This window comes from Glycine soja, chromosome 5 (assembly GCF_004193775.1).
Source record: "Glycine soja cultivar W05 chromosome 5, ASM419377v2, whole genome shotgun sequence".
Taxonomy (NCBI): Eukaryota; Viridiplantae; Streptophyta; class Magnoliopsida; order Fabales; family Fabaceae; genus Glycine; species Glycine soja.
The window spans coordinates 4,055,164-4,072,051 of record NC_041006.1 but is presented as its reverse complement, the minus strand read 5'-3'; the positions used below and the strand labels follow the sequence as shown (position 1 = coordinate 4,072,051).

The 16,888-nt window shown below is 32.0% G+C and overlaps 2 protein-coding genes across 9 annotated transcripts; one reads left to right on the top strand and one right to left on the bottom strand.

Annotated features, from left to right (window-relative positions):
• Positions 1-6,693: 6,693 nt before the first annotated feature.
• Positions 6,694-10,928, top strand: LOC114412042 (adenylate kinase 4). Its single transcript, XM_028375809.1, has 6 exons — positions 6,694-6,961; positions 8,518-8,663; positions 8,743-8,862; positions 9,020-9,187; positions 9,928-10,017; positions 10,463-10,928. The coding sequence occupies exons 1-6, from the start codon at positions 6,856-6,858 to the stop codon at positions 10,559-10,561; spliced, it is 729 nt and encodes a 242-aa protein (XP_028231610.1). The 5' UTR covers positions 6,694-6,855; the 3' UTR covers positions 10,562-10,928.
• Positions 10,929-11,151: 223 nt separating this feature from the next.
• Positions 11,152-15,644, bottom strand: LOC114412040 (cyclin-dependent kinase G-2-like). Of its 8 annotated transcripts, none has more exons than XR_003666575.1 (7): positions 13,815-15,607; positions 13,546-13,681; positions 13,357-13,445; positions 13,142-13,253; positions 12,641-13,061; positions 12,399-12,509; positions 11,152-12,132 (listed from the first exon to the last, which is right to left on the bottom strand). XR_003666575.1 is itself a non-coding variant. In XM_028375806.1 (7 exons), exons 1-5 carry the CDS (start codon positions 15,110-15,112, stop codon positions 12,966-12,968), a joined length of 1,731 nt encoding a protein of 576 aa, XP_028231607.1. In that variant the 5' UTR covers positions 15,113-15,608; the 3' UTR covers positions 11,156-12,509; positions 12,641-12,675; positions 12,958-12,965. The 8 variants fall into 8 exon arrangements, 4 of the variants coding, with proteins under 4 accessions (XP_028231607.1, XP_028231609.1, XP_028231606.1 ...); XR_003666576.1 differs by having other exon boundaries at positions 11,156-11,924; positions 12,019-12,132; positions 12,399-13,061; XM_028375806.1 differs by having other exon boundaries at positions 11,156-12,509; positions 12,641-12,675; positions 12,958-13,061; positions 13,815-15,608.
• Positions 15,645-16,888: the final 1,244 nt, after the last annotated feature.

Below are 16,888 nucleotides of genomic sequence, written 5' to 3'. Positions count from 1 at the left end.
TCAAAGCTTAATAGTAACACAGTTTCTGCCGAGAGAATGAGAATGATGAATACTTTCTGACACTTAATTAATTCCTAATTTATTAATCGAGTTCAACGTTTTTTTTTTAACATTTAAAATTTATATGAAATTAAAAAAATATGAAAATATTTAATCTAGAAAAAAAATGTTAAAAATCCTTTTTTGAAAGGTGCAAGGTTAAAGAATTCATTTTTTTTAATCGATACTGCCACAGTTACATTTTAATCTCAAATGCTTCGAGGAGTGCCAGCGGGATTGTTTTTCTTTTGGAATAAAAGATATGTAATATATAATTTGAAGAGTATAAATAAGTGTCAAAATTTATATAAAATAGAAGAAATAGCAAGGTAAATGAAATGGAAGTGATATATATATATATATATATATATATATATATATATATATATATATATATAAAGAATGGATCTGGTGTAGTAAGGATTATGAGTTAAGTGTTATATTAATCAATAACTTGTTTATATTACTAAATACTGCACCATTATATTTTAGAGGGTTTACACTTGTATAAGATTTGACAATATTCACCCGCCAGAAAATGCAAGATAACAAAGATTTGATTTTTTGAAAAAACAAAAATTGTTAGACCAGTAATAATTATATACCGTAAGTAAAATTAGTTATCTTTGATCTAGTCCTAGTCTTTGCCTTTGTTAGGAAATAAAATAAAAGGAATAAATGAAAAGAAGATATAAAGTCTCAAACTAAATGATAAAACATTAGTAACAGTAACTTTATGATAGAACATGGATTAATAATGTAATATAATATGTAATAAACACAAAAGATAATAATAATTTTAAGGGGAAATTTTAAGTAGTTTAAATTGAAACGCGCAAACGTTATTCTTAGAAAAAAAATTGTCTACACTACATTGATAGAAAAATCTGATTGTTCTCCTCTCCCATGATATGATAACCCGTTGGTTCTAATCGTGTGCAGTGAAAAAATCTCTGAACACCAGTGTTCTTGTTCTAAAAAAAATAATTTTTTATAAGAAAATGAAGAGAAGAAATTTAGAGAAAAAAACAAATTATTTTTCGCTTGTGTTTTTAGCTAAAGAATGCGAAAGATATATATATAGGCATAGATCCTTTATACAACGATACAAATAACTCAAAGTAAAAATACCACATTGAGTAAACGTTGTTGGACACCAACATGCAGTAAAAAACCAAAACAGACGTAACATATAACAAACCAAATTGACCCACTAAAAGCAAAATCCTAAAAGATAGAAATTCTAGTATTACATAACATATTCTAACACAAATATTGTATCTTATAAAAACAAAATTAATATAAATAATATATTTTTATAAAATTTAAATTATAAAACAAATATTTACTAACATTCTCCCCATAATTTAAAATTTTAAAAGGTTATAAAAAAACACATTTTGTATGGAAACATAAAAGAAAGAAAGCATGTGATACTGTGTTTTAATATAAGGAACCTTTCGGGTTTGAGTCTCATATCTAGTGTTTATAAACTTTCATCCGAGAAAGATGTAGAGACTTAATTTCTTGAACTACATCTTCTTTAATTGGACTTTAGTACACAATCCCTACAATATTGATGTTTATTTAGGTTCTAATAAGTGATTGCGCGTAACACAACTTTGCACATGTATCTTGTTTCGTGAGTATCACTTAGATATTAGTTCATATCTCACAGTGGCGGCCCCACCATCACACTCACTAGGTGAATCCTCAAAGAGTTATTTATAACCCCCACCCCTACAATAATTGTCATGGGATCCATTAAGAGGTTTTTTTTACACAAAAAAATCACATATGTAAATACCTCAACCTTAATATTGCAACAATTTATAATACAGATCGTCATAGGAATGAGAAACGGAACAACTTTGCAAAATTTTATTTTGGTGTACTTTAGTCAGCAAACTATTTCGTTACTACCCGTTGAACTCTATTCATGGGATCACCAATCACAATCACATGGAGACAAGTGTCAATTGTTGTGACTAAATAATGAGTTTTAGTCCTATGTCCCTCGACGACTCAAGTACTTGTTGCGTGTCAACCCTTTTGTAAGCGGATCCACAATATTATTTTCTGACCTCACAAAGTCAAGAGAAATAACACCATGAGAATTCAAATTTTTTATAAACTTATCTCTCACTCTTAAGTGTCTTATTTTTCATTAAAATTTTTGCTAGTAACTTTAGATATAACAACTTAACTATCACAGTGCATTGAAATTGGAGGTATAGGCTTATTCAACAATGACAAATCATATAGCGAATTTTAAAGAAACTTAGCCTCACTACTAGTAGTATCTAAAGCAATAATTTATGCTTCCATGGTAGAACGTGAAATAATAGTTTGTTTAGTAAATTTCTATGATACTGCACAACAGCTAAAGTAAAGACATAATTGTTTGTCAATTTTTTTTCATCAGAATCAGAAATTTGATTTGCATCACTAAATCCCTCAATAACAGCAGGAAAACATGTATAATGAATGTCATAATTAATGGTTCCTTTTAAGTATCTAAAAACCCTTTATAATACAATCCAATGAGAATGATTAAGATTATTAGTATATCTTCCTAATCTATCAATGCAATGTCAAGCCTAGTGAAGTTTGTCAAATGCAACAAAGAACCAATAATTTAATAATATTTATGAGAAGAAATTCTTTTACTCAAATTTTTCTTTAACTTAATGGATGAGTCATAAGACATAGAAATAGGTTTCACGTTAAAATAATTAAACTTCTTCAATAGCTTTTCAACATAATGTGATTGGGTTAAAACCATGTCATCATCTTTCTTTATAAGCTTAATACCCAAAATCACTTCTACAAGACCAAGGTCCTTCATATCAAAATTACTAGACAAGAAAGACTTCACATCATTTATGAAATGCATATTACTATCAAATATCAATATGTCATCCACATACAAACATAAAATGACACATCCATTATCATTAAATTGTTTCACATAGACACATTTATCATTATTATTGATTTGAAAATCATATGAAAGAACAATTTGATTAAACTTTTTCTACCATTGCTTTGGAGCTTGTTTCAAACCATATAAAGATTTAACATGTTTGCAAACTTTTTTTTCTTTACCTGGTTCTACAAAGTCTTGAGGTTAACTCATATAAATTTCTTCTTCTAATTCACCATTTAAAAAAGCAATTTTTATATCCATTTGATGAATTTCCAAATTAAAAACACAAGCAAATGCAATCAAAACTCTAATAGTAGTAACTTTAGAAATAGAATAATATGTATCAAAAAAATCTACACCTTCTACTTGTTTACAACCAATCACAACAAGTTTTGTCTTAAATTTTTCTATAGATCCATCAGTTCTTAATTTCTTTCGAAAAATCAACTTACCCCTATACTTTTACAACCAGGGGGGAGATCAGTTAGAAACTGAGTTTTATTAGTTTTAAGATAATTCATTTCATCATTAATATTTTATTTCCAAAGAGGTGCATAAATAGACCTGTGGTCTCACCATAAGTTTTAGGATCATTTTAAAGTAGAAAAAACAAAATTTAGAACCAAAATACTTAACTTTTTTAGATCTTTTACTCCTTCTAGGTTAAAAAGCAATGTCCTTATTAGCATTACTATAACATGGTAAATTAGAACAAGAAGTATCACAAATAGATTTAGACAATTTATTTTTCAAAGGAAAAATATTTTCAAAGAAAATGAAATCTTTAGATTCCAAAATAGTATCATTAGAAATTTCGGACACTTATGACTTAACAACCAAGAATTTATAAGTAATACTATGCAAAGAATATCCAACAAAAACAACATCAACAGTTTTTGGTCCAATTTTCCTTTTCTTATTAATAGGGATGTTAACCTTTTCAAGACACTCTCACACTTTAAGATATTTCAAATTTGATTCTCTTTTTCTCCATAGCTCATAAGGGATTTTTTCAAAATTTTTATAAGGTACCCTATTAAGAATATGACATGCATAATATAAAGTTTCACCCCACATATTTTTTGGCAAATCAAAACTTACAAGTATAACATTCACCATATCAAGCAAGGTACCATTCTTTCTTTCCGCAATACCATTAGATTATGGAGCATACGGAGGTGTCACTTCATGAATAATACCATGCATTTCACAAAAATTACTCATATCTAAAGATGTGTATTCTCCACCTCTATTAGAATGTAGAATTTTAATTTTTTTTTCTAATTGATTTTCTAATTTTGTTTTATATACTTTGAACTTATCAAACAACTCACTTTTGTGATTGATTAAATACACATAATAATATTTGGAGAAATCATCAATGAAACTAATAAAGTATCTCTTACCACTACGTGTTAACACATCATTTCTATCACATACATCACTATGAACCAATTCAAATAAGTTAGTTTCTCTTTCAATACATGTAGTAAAACCCTTTCTAGGTTTCTTTGGTTGAATACATGTTTCACATTTTTGTTTTCAATCAATAAAAGCTTTAGGAATAAGATTAAGAGACATTATTTTTTGATGGAATTCAAATTCACATGTTCAAGCCTAGTATGCCACATATCAGAACATTCAACATTTGTAACAAAAGAAGAAACGTTAGATATTTTATTAATAGAAAGAGGCATAAGACTTGACTTAAACAAATCATCACAAATGTAGCCAAAAAACACCATGTCTAGTAATAACAACTCTATTGGACTCAAAAACAACCTTGTATCCTAGTTGGACTAACAAAGAAGTACTTATTAAATTTTTCCTAACATAAGAGATGTGATAGACTCCATCTAAAATATTTTTTTTTTCCTAATATCAGAGATGTGATAGACTTCATTTAAAACAAGAAAACTCCCTGAAGATAGTTTTAGCTTCACTTGACTTTCTCCTACCACATGTGCCATACTCCCAAAACATATTTTAAATAATAGTATAATTTTGTAAAGAGATAGGTAAAATATCTATTGTTTGAGTTATGTTTGTTTTATTGTTTTGTGTGTTGTATTTTCACGTATTTTTTTAGCAAGGAGCTACATATATAGAGGCAATCAAGTCACCAACATGTAGCAACAAAATAATATTTGCAACAATAACGTTAAAAACAGAAAATAAAAACTGATGTTAAAAACTTGTAACGTTCATAAGTAAAATATAGCTTCCTAAAATATAGGAATAGAAGTAGTGGGATGCTTTTAGTTTTTTTCACATAAACTAATTCTAAAAGCATTTTATCTTTAAAAAACATAATTGATAAAGAAAATATATTTTAATTTTAAATTTTAAATTATAAGAAAATATTTTCCAACAATCTCCCACTCATTTAAAGTTTAAAGAAATAAAATAATATAACAAAAACATTTTTAATCGAGCATAATACATTGTGTTTTTACCTATAAATTTTTCATGCTTACAAGAAATGAACTTAATCATTTCCATAACAAATATTTTGATAAAAGAAAATGTTACTGCTAAAGAGACTATGCAAGAAAAAAAAATAGATTTTTCTCTTTAAAACTGTTAAAAAATAAAATAAAATAAAAGGAATAAATGAGAAGAGTATGCAAAGTCTTAAATTAAATAACAGTAGCAAAGTAACTTCAAAATATGGTAAAGCATGGATTAACAATGCAACATAATATACAATACGCACAAAGGAAAATAATTTTAAGGGAGAAATTTTAAATAGTATGGGTTGAAGCCCGCAAACGCTATCCTTGGACACCCTACTCTATTAGTAGAAAAATTTTATTGCGCTTCTCTTTCAAGATAGGCAACCCGTTGGTTCCGATCGTGTATAGCGAAAGGATCCCCGAACCTTCTGAATATCAATGCTATTGCTCTCAAAAAAAGGAAAAGAAGAAATTTAGAGAAAAAAAAAACAAATTATTTTGTCTGCTTGTAACTAGAGAAAAAGAGAGATATATAAGCATAGACCTCATTATGCAACAACGCTGTACACCAACGTGCAGACAAAAAAAACAACTTAACAAACATGTAACACCAACTTAACCCACTAAAAGCAAAATCCTAAAAGATAGAAATTCTAGTTTTACGTAACAGATTCTAATAAATATTTTATTTTATAAAAATAAAATTAAATATAAGTAATATATTTTTATAAATCTTAAATTATAAATCATATATTTACTGACATATTACTTGACATAGAAAAACCCATAATTGTAAAACCCAATTCGGTTCGACAGGTTGGACCAATCCGATTGGAACTCGCTGGCCTAATTGGACTGATTCCACTATTGGATCAGTCACACAATTGATCTGGGATGATCCGGTCAAACTCGACCGATTAAGTGTCGGATCTTGATTGGATTGATCCAACCCGACTGATTTTACAAAAAAATAATGGACAACCTTTACGACGTCGTTTTGATGTCTCATTATTATCAATTGTTATTTTTTCTTACTCAAATAATATTAATTATATACTTATATATAAGAGATACATGTATAATTTTAAATTTTTAATATATGTTGAGTCAGATTGAATCAATTACTGGTTTACCAGTCAAATCACTAACCCACTGTCTCAACCGAGATCATGACCCAGTAGGGTTTCACAATTATGAAAAACCTACCCAAAGAAAATATTAAATTAAAATAATAAAAACGGTTGAAAGAAAACAGAGAAAAAATAATTAGAAAAAAACTGTCACCTAACATTTGTAGCTAAACAAAGGGCAAGAGACGGCGAGTTGAGTTTTGAAAGCGTGTGCGTGGGAGGGTCCGAAGTTGGAGATAGTGATTCTGGTTCTGTTCTGTTCTTCTTTCTACTCACAACAACATCAGAATCAGAAACAACAATGGCCAACACTAACTTGGAAGATGTTCCCTCTCTGGATCTCATGACTGAGCTCCTTCGTCGTCTCAAGTGCTCTTCCAAACCTGACAAGCGTCTTATTCTCATTGGTATCTATCTCCATCTCTCTCTATATATATTTTAAATAAAAGAAAATTTGACATAAAGTTGTCAGTTTTGTGCTCGCTGCTAATTCAGATCCGAAAATTCGAAAATGCTTGTGTTATATAGTTTGATGCTTTCGCACGCGTTGCGTTCGAATGTTGTAGATGCGGTTTTTAGGGTTTCCTTCGGTTGTGTTTGCTGTTGCTTGAGTCATAGGGAAAATGCTGAGAAATTTATGTGATTTTTGGCTCTACTGTTGAGGATGGAGATACACTGGAACGATGTACTGGGTTCTTCAGTTACTGGAGGAGAAAATGAGAGACAATTTGCTTTTCGGTAAATGGATTTTTTGTTGTTTTTTTCGGGTGATTTTTTTTAAACTTCTTTTGAAGGATTTTAGGAGTATGTGCTTGTTGGTCTTATTCTTTGAAGTTATTGACTGGCTGGGTATCGGTGTTTGAACCCCAAGTAGTTCTGATTCATGCTTGTTAACTGATTAGTACCTGTTATTTGAATATGATTCTCTAATTGTGAATCTAAATTCTGCACGCGTCCATCCCTTAGAGAGGTTTGTGCGTGTGTTCTTTCAGGCTTGATAATTTTCAGACTAAGTAACGTAACTGACTTGAGCTGTGTGGGTTTGCTTTTAGACAATAGAGACCTGTACATTTGTGGCAAAGAATTTCTTATCGTGTGATTGGATAATGAACTAGTTTAAATTTGTTTATAACTTCCTGTTGAAATTCAGTGTATTTTTACATTCATGCTAACATTAGTTTGTAGATTTGTCTTGTGTACCATCGGTGGAAAGATGCTAGTCTGTGGTGGTTTTTTTTTTCTTTTTTTGATTCGGTTTCAATCAAGTGCTGTTGGTTTTGTCTCTAGGACTTTATACTCACTTGATTATCATTTAGAATTGTACTCCACTGTAGAACCCATGCTTTCTCAGCGTGTTTTCATCTTTAATTGCTAGCAACTTTTCCCTATTAATGCAAGACTGGTCATTTTCTGACACCTACATGTTCTATTTGCAGACAGAAAAATGAAAAGCGAAATTGAGTTGCCCTGTTGAACTTTCAAATTGAATCTGTTTATGTCACAAGAGTTAAGATGGGAAATTTAATGTGTATATTTCAATAATCCTATTATAACAGGGAGGTTTCACCCATAATGGATCCTCATTCTCCTTTTTTAATGCTTTTCTTTTTATTTATTGTTTGAAAAAACAAGAGTGAAACACAATACTTCCATGTCTTCCATAAACTTTCAAATTGAACCAATATTTTGTGAAGTGATAGCTCCTGTTTCAATTGATGAGTAGCTCTTAGATTTGTATTGTTCCTCTGTGCTGCACTTAGGCTACTATTTTAATTTGATATGCTTCCATATGTCTTGCACCAATGTTCCAAGTACTGACAAGTTAGTGGGGTAGGGTATCCTTATTTGGCTTGGTTAGGCCATTTAAGATTCTTGCTTTAAGAAATTACAGTATATATTTGAAATCGTTAAATATAGTTTCAGAAATTCAAGTGAGGTATAACTTGATAAAATGTTAATGCAGGCCCACCTGGATCTGGAAAAGGCACCCAGTCACCAATCATAAAAGATGAGTACTGCTTATGCCACTTAGCTACTGGTGATATGTTAAGAGCAGCTGTAGCAGCTAAGACCCCTCTTGGTGTCAAGGCTAAAGAAGCTATGGATAAGGTAAGGCCTGTTTGTATATAATCTCAACTGAGCATTTACCTTGAGAGATTGCTAACATGATAGTGTTACAATTTTTCAGGGAGAACTTGTTTCTGATGACTTGGTTGTTGGCATTATAGATGAAGCAATGAAGAAACCATCATGTCAGAAAGGTTTCATTCTTGATGGTTTTCCAAGAACTGTGGTCCAAGCACAGAAGGTATGACATTGTTTTTGACATCTGACTTACTAAGTGTGTTTCTTTTGTTTGAAATATTGGGCTTGTGCATATATAAAAACAGAATTACTTGATTATATGCACTGTTTTACATGCTGTTCATCTACATCTTTTGAATCTGTTTTTTCTTTATTTGCAGCTTGATGAGATGCTGCAAAAACAAGGAGTTAAAGTTGATAAGGTGCTCAATTTTGCAATTGATGATGCAATCCTTGAGGAGCGAATTACTGGTCGCTGGATACACCCATCCAGTGGCAGAACTTACCATACAAAATTTTCCCCTCCAAAGGTTCTTGGTGTTGATGATGTAAGTCTGCATCTTTATTTAAATCCTGCATAATGATAGTTGCTTAAACATGACTTCTACTTATAGGTGCTTTAGCATTTATGAGAGTTCTGTAAAATCTTTAAGTATTATTCAAACTTGAATATTGTTAAGATGTCCAACATTGACTAGGAATATAGCTGTGCACTTTTTACAAGACTTGGGGAATTCTCCACCCTAGAATGAGCTCTTGAGATTGAGTTAGGCAAAATTCCTTTTTAATATGGTATGAAAGCCTATGAATAGTCTGGATGTTTGGCCACTCACAGACGTGTAGTGATACACGCTTAAAGCTCCTGTCTAGTCTTGGGTGTGAGAGGGGGATGTTAAGGTGTCCCATGTTGGCTAAGAATATGGCTATAATACTCTTAATAAGACTTGGGCTGTCCTCCCCCCTTGAGTTAGTATTTGGGGTTGAATTAAAACCTAGTTCTTTTTTAATAAATATAATGAGGTGCCACACTTTTTTGTTAAGATGTTTTATTGGGAAATGAATTTGATTTTAGGGCACTGCTGAATTTAATTGCTGGCAGTAATGATAATCTATAAAAAAAAAATTGTTTCTTTTTATTTTTCTCCTTTCCCATTTTTGATGAATAGAAAGTTTAGGAGAAGTGGAGGTTGCCCAATTTTAAAGGTTAGGACATGCCACAAGCTTTGTTATGGCAGCTTAAGGAAACACTAGCCCTTAACACTTTCATTGTCGAATTTGTTTTCCTCAGGTTACTGGTGAACCACTTATCCAGCGCAAGGATGACACTGCGGCTGTTCTTAAGTCAAGACTGGAGGCATTTCACAAGCAAACCGAACCGGTATGATTTTGAATTCTTTTTACTAATGGATTTGGATTCTCTTATGTTGAGTAACATGATATGGTCTTGTTTGAGACAGACACAATTTTGATTAAATCTAATTAGAATCATATAAGTATAGCCAACTAGTTATGATATCCTTGTTTGATTAAAAATGTCTCTTTTTTAACACCTCCATATTATGGTTCTCAACGAAATGAGAGGATCTAAATTCTTTTTTTACTAAACATGTTCAATTTGAAACTTTCGTAACAGAGTAACTGTCAACAAGATAACGTGATGTAATCTTGGTTTGGTTGAATGTTTATTTAAATTCTCTCACCATTTCGGCAAATTTCTATCCTCATCAGTTCTTTGTGTGTTTTGATGGTTTACCTGTTTTGTTTTTAGAATTTTCTTTGTAATTTCGTGGCCTTGAATGAATGTTTGTGCATTGAACATGCAGGTTATTGATTACTATTCAAAGAAGGGCCTTGTTGCTAATCTTCATGCTGAGAAACCACCCAAAGAGGTGACAGTTGAAGTGGAGAAAGTGCTGTCTTAAATGGAGATCACCCTTCGATCCTGGGGCTCGAACTGCAATTGTTCTTTTTTCGCTACAGGAAAACTTTTCGTTGCCAATTTGTATTTTAATATACTCTGAAATCCGCTTACCTTTCAGCTTTACTGCAAATGCCGGCTGTTCTCAAACCCACATTCGAAGACCAACTTTGATGAATCAAAAAGTCTATTTATTTTGAATTTTGGTCTCTTTCTTTTTTCTGCATGAATTTCCACTCGACATTCGCAGGTGTTTACGCACCCGTGAAACTTTTGATTTCATGAACTAGTTGGCAAAATTTGAGCTACTTATTGTTGGGAAGCATTTGTGCTGCTTTTGAAGGTGTGAAATGAAAATTTGTAAGAAATAATTGTTTGGTCTGTGTTTCATTATTTTATTTCTATATATGTTTGATATTAATTGAATAATAAGTTTTACTATATTTTTAATTTAAAATTTTAAAATTTTCAAATATAAATGTTTTTAACTTAAACAAGTGACTTTAAGGTAAATATTATAATTTTTTTTCCTGATAAAAATGCATTATGAACAAAGTTCTAACGAGATACTAAATAATTCATGAAGATTCTGTATAAGTAACCTGAAAATTGTAATTTTTGGAATAATTAGCTTCTCCCTGACAATGAGTTCGACTGGCAAGTTGAACATTCGTTACAAAGACCAATGAATTTTAGCCATCCATCACTTTACATTTTGCACACAAAAATGACGTTATACAAGACACTACATGCAAAGAGTGTAAAAGACATACTAATTTTATAGCGAATAAAAATAAAATCCCTTTGTTTGACAACCAGTGCTTGAGAACTGATTGCAAACCTTTTAACTGAAACCCAAGTGCTGGATAGCTAACATCAAATATCAGCTACGTAGTGCTCAGCGCTTGCAAGGTTCACTACTTGGGTATGTTTTAGGTTATCCATGGGGGGATGGTAGATTTCTGTTGGATTCTGAATTATTAGAATTATACACAAATCAAATCATATACGTCTTGTTCAAACGAACAAAATAGTACTCCATAGCTTCAATATTTCTTCACCAGCCTCCACAAGACCCCACTGTAATTAAGGGATATAAATTATTCATCACCACAGGATTTTCAATACAAAAAACAAAAATCTCCTCATTACAAGAGGCTACTTCCCTTGAACTTCATCAAATTATTACACCAATTGCAGTGTTAAGAAGGCACAAATTGAGCGCAAATTTCACTTCAGCACCCTTGGTGGACTTCGCCATCTATGTAACAGCCTGTGTCTCTTTTCTCAGCAGCTCCACAAGCTTCTAAACCCTGCTTCACCATAGTTCAACATGCAATCCACTGCCTAAACTCATAATTCCACCTCTGGTTAATTTAAAAATTCATATTTCGGTAAAGGGGCATACATCATTTTATTTCAAGGACCAACTTTCAAAATGAAAAACCTACGATTGTTTACCTGTTGACCATGTTGAAAATGAGTATTGCTTGCAATTGATTTATTTTTCTACAAGTCCAACAACTATCAATGCTTGGCACATCAATGCACCCAAAATTTTTAAAAGAGCATTTCCTGGTGTAAAAATTAAATGTAGGCAAAAAAGGAACAAAACTCGATAGCATAACCATGAAGATTACATCACGTTATCTTGCTGACAGTTACTGTATATCAAAAGTTTCAAATTGAACTTGTACAGTAAAAAAGAATTTAGATCCTTTTATTTTGTTGAGCAACATAATATGGAAGTGTGAAAAAAGAGACATTATTAATAAAAGCCAACAACACTATCATTTTATTTCAGGGAACCACTTTCAAATTGAGAAACCTAACATCATTACCTGCTGACCATGCTCAAAATGAATATTCCTTGCAATTGATTTATTTTTCTACACATCCAACAGCTACCAATGCTTGTGCATCAATGAAGCCAAAATTTTCAGGAGCATTTCCTGTTGTAAAGATTAAATGTAGGAGAAAAAAGAACAAGTCTTGATAGCCCCCAATTTAATGGGGCAGCTAAAAGGATAGGAACAAACCATTGTAAATGGAAATAGATGGTACAGGAAGGAAAACAACATACCAGAGCAAAAATCCATCATCTATTACTAAATAGTCCTGAAATGTATGTACATGATTTTCACCAGCACAAGAGAGGATACATTTGTTTTAGTAAAGGAAAAAAAAGTCGGGTAATGTCATACCTTCTCAGATCTATACATCAATTTGCTGCTTCTAATCTAATTTATAACAAACAAGAGCCTAATGAAGTCCATTACCCTGTTCCTTGCAATCATATATCATTCTTTGTATATGATCATCAACAAGGAAGACAAAGTTGGAAATAATGACAGTAAAAATAGCATTGTTCTTGGTATTTCATGCATCCAGCAAGAGTACCTGTCCTATCACTGCCAAGAAGGAAAAATTGGCTTGAAATCAGATTTGGGAAGAGGGGCTTCATGGAACCAATCATGAAGGAGAGCATCTTCTGCTGTTATCCTCTGCAAGAAGTAAAACAGTTTAAATTCGAGTTTCATGTCACAGAAAACAAATAAGAATTTATTCAATGAATTATATCTACCTTTTCAGGGTCATAAGTTAGCAGCTGCTGCAACAAGTCAAATCCAAGCTCAGATAAAACTGGCAAACCAATAAACGACGCAGCTGGAAACTTCTTCCTTAGTGTATTAAACCTGAAATCAATAACTCACAGTCAAACAGTTGCAAAGTGTAACTGCTTTATAAAACATAACAGAGAATTCTTATCAAGAAGAAAAAGAGAGAAGGCATGCTTACAGTTGCTTAACAAAATTTGCTTTAGCCCCAGGTAATTTGGATAATCCTGGCCAAATTTTCTCATCAGGCGTACCCAGGGTTCGAAAAATCTGCAGACATTTGACAAACAAATAAGTTATTTACTAGAATAGCAGAGCTCTCATAAATAGAGGATGTGAAGAAAAACCAAGTGATTTTAGTAATAATAACCTTATCAAGTTGTTCAAGTTCACTTTTACCCCTGAACAGAGGTTCCTTGGCAATTAATTCAGCCATTATGCAACCCACTGACCACATGTCAATTGCAGTTGAGTATTCTTTAGCACCCAGCAAAAGTTCAGGTGCTCTGCACAAACCAATACAACAATAATGAGTTGTGACATATACATTTCTCTACCAATATGATTGAAAAATCACAAGCCAGATACATCTAGAGATAACTTCAATGAAAACTAAAAAAGTACTATAATGCTACTCACCTGTACCATAGTGTAACCACAACAGGAGTATATGGCTTCAGCGGGCTTCCATACTGCCTTGACAACCCAAAGTCGCATATTTTAAGCTCCCCATCATGGTTCAGCAGGATGTTTGATGATTTCAAGTCCCTATGGATAACCCAATTATCATGGAGATACTTGACACCTTCAAGAAGTTGCCGTACCAAGGATTTAATTTCACTCATGCTAAAGGGATGCTTCTTAACCTCCATCAGCCCCTTCAGGTCATACTCCATGTGCTCCATTACCATAAAAGTACCATCAAAATCATCAACAACTACTTCTTTAACATTCACAATGGAGGGATGATTAAAAGACAAGAGAATGTTTATTTCTCTCAAGGATGACATTGGAAATCCATCCCTCTCTATGTTCATCTTCACCTTCTTCAATGCTACTAGTTCTCCAGTCTTCTTATCCCTAGCCTTGTAGACAACACCATAAGTTCCTTCGTTTATTTTCTTAATCATCTCAAACTCACACACACTTCTGCAACTCTGAAGCATGTTTATGTTTCTCAGCACATGCATCAATCCACCACACTCATCAGAATCTGATGGAGAATCACCATCATCACTTTGTTCCTCAACATTGACCATGGAGTCCATAAGGAAGTCCTTTTCAGAATCAGTGTCATCAGAAGAAGCACCCAAATAATGATCTCTACCACTACTTCCTGATGATCTAGTGATTGTGCTCTCTGAAGTTCCACCGCCATGGAATTCACCAATTTCAGGACTGGAGCTCACTTTGCCGTGCTTCTGTTCATCATCAGCACCTCTTGGTGAGGGACGAACATCACAAGCCCATCTTGACTTTGTGATTGTCCATCCTTGCACATCTTTGTCTTCCTCCAAATCGTGTGGGTAGCTTCCCGAATCTGTCAAAGGCTCCTCCATAACATCCCCACAATCAACACCATTGGCTCCAGGACTGCTAGATAGAAATGGACAAGGAGGAGACAGAGCAGCAATCTGCAAGATCCCACTCTTTGAAGAGACTCTTTCTTCCTTCTCTGCTAGGTCCCATATGATTGGAGAAAACTTTCTTCTCTTCTCTGGCGGTGGCACCACAGGGGCAAGCTCGTGTTCAACACAAATCTCACCTTCCTCTTTTTCAACATGGAACCGCGTCTCTCCTGAACAAGCGAAGTGATGGTTGCGAGAACCACCCACTTCCACGCCGAAAGAACCATTCGTATGGTGATCAAACCCCTTGGTGGAACCATATTTGCAAAATTCTCTTCTCAGGGAAACACTTTTTCGCCCTGCCGCCATGTGATTGACAAGCACAAGCACAAGTCCTCTCAATAAGCAATTAAGAATCGAAGAGAAACGTATATCAAACCCAAACCCTAAAAAATCCCCAAATTTCCAAACCCTAACCCTCCAAAAAAATCAGAACGGAGGATTCAATATTTTTTTCAATGATTCACACAACCCTAATCAATCAATAAAAAAACCACAAGACAAAAATCAATTATAATTTTCTTTACTTTTTTGCTCGATACAATCAACGGCGAACCGTATAAAAATTGAAATGAAAAGAGAGAAACGAAACATGAAAGCAATCAGGCAAAGTATGAGAGGGGGATGGAAACCCAAAACGGTGGCTGCGTCTGGTTAGGGTTCAGAGGTATCGAATTGCCTTACCGGCGGCGACACGAAAAGCGAAAGCGAAAGGAGAAAAGCAGAGACGAGACGAGAGAAGCCGCCTTCGTTGACGCGTTTGTTTGTTTTGTGTGGGATTCGACTGAGGCGTCACCGACTTAAATAAAATAACGCCTTTCAAACCATGAGGCGGCGATCTTATCAATTATTGCTGGATTTCACGCGTTTTGCGAGATCCTTCTTTTTTTTTTTTCTCCCCAATTGTCCACCCTCTCAATTAAACTAATACTGATAAAAAAACTAATTAAACTAATTAATTTTAATTTGCCTCTTTCTTTTTCTTGAGTTGATATATTTCTATTTCTTTCTTGAAAGTCTATTTATATTATTTATCTTTAAAATAAATGAGTATTTTTTTGCTTTAAAATAAAAAAGGAAATATTCTTTTTTTTTAAATTACGCAATATTTTTTATATTGAGTAACTTCTTTTTTTTTTAATTTTTACTACTTAAATTAGATTTAATTTGAATTTAAATTACTAAAATACCATATTTAATTAACGATGTGTTTTATTTTTAAGAAAATAATCTAAATTCAAATTTTAAAACTTGGTAGATCAATATTTGAGATATATAAATCTCCTTAATTTTATCCATCTCAATATATTATTTATTGGTTTGGTACCTAAAGAAGAGATAAATAAGAAATAATGTGAAAATAAAAATATTTAGTTTAAAATAAATAGATAAGAGATGAAAAGAGATAGAGAAATGAGTAAAAATATATTATAAATAGTATAAGTCTATCCCATTTTTCTGAATTTTTTTTTTCTCAGCCAAGCAACATAAAAAAAAAATCCATCTTCCTCCACCCCTCCAATCTTACGGGTGGAACCAAGAATTTTAGATAAGGGGAACCAATATAAAAAAAAAAAATCATGGCCTAAATTTTTTTTAAAAATTTTAGATGCATGACATTTATAAAAAAATTCAATATATAACTAATATTTTCTTATGAAAAAAAAAATATATAAATTGTATTCAGCATAAGAGATATTAATCAACAAGTGTAACTAACACATAATTATTAAAATAGTCAAAGACCAGTAACCAAAGGAGAAGAAAGTAAAAAAAAAAATCATTTAAATTAAGTGAAAAGAAATGTTAGATAAAATATTTCAAAGATAGATACTTGAGTAACACATTAAAAGTTCTTAAAAAATACTGGATTAAATGAATAAGATACGATAAATACTTAGAAAAGTTAATTAAATATAAATGTATCATTAACAAAAATAGAAATTATAAATCTAATAAAATATTACCAAAAGAAACCAATTTCTTTTATTTATTTAAAGTTATTTTAAGTATTTTATTATTTCTTCCTTTCTAATTTATAGGACCCAATTAAAAAAAATAACATATAAGATAAAAAAAATACAA

Coding starts and splice junctions, on each gene's coding strand:
- LOC114412042 (XM_028375809.1), top strand. CDS start 6,856: ATGGCCAACACTAACTTGGAAGATGTTCCCTCTCTGGATCTCATGACT. Junction 6,962..8,517: donor CAAGCGTCTTATTCTCATTG/GTATCTATCTCC, acceptor ATGTTAATGCAG/GCCCACCTGGATCTGGAAAA. Junction 8,863..9,019: donor CTGTGGTCCAAGCACAGAAG/GTATGACATTGT, acceptor CTTTATTTGCAG/CTTGATGAGATGCTGCAAAA.
- LOC114412040 (XM_028375805.1), bottom strand. CDS start 15,112: ATGGCGGCAGGGCGAAAAAGTGTTTCCCTGAGAAGAGAATTTTGCAAA. Junction 13,446..13,545: donor AACTTGAACAACTTGATAAG/GTTATTATTACT, acceptor AAATGTCTGCAG/ATTTTTCGAACCCTGGGTAC. Junction 13,254..13,356: donor GCAAATTTTGTTAAGCAACT/GTAAGCATGCCT, acceptor TATTGATTTCAG/GTTTAATACACTAAGGAAGA.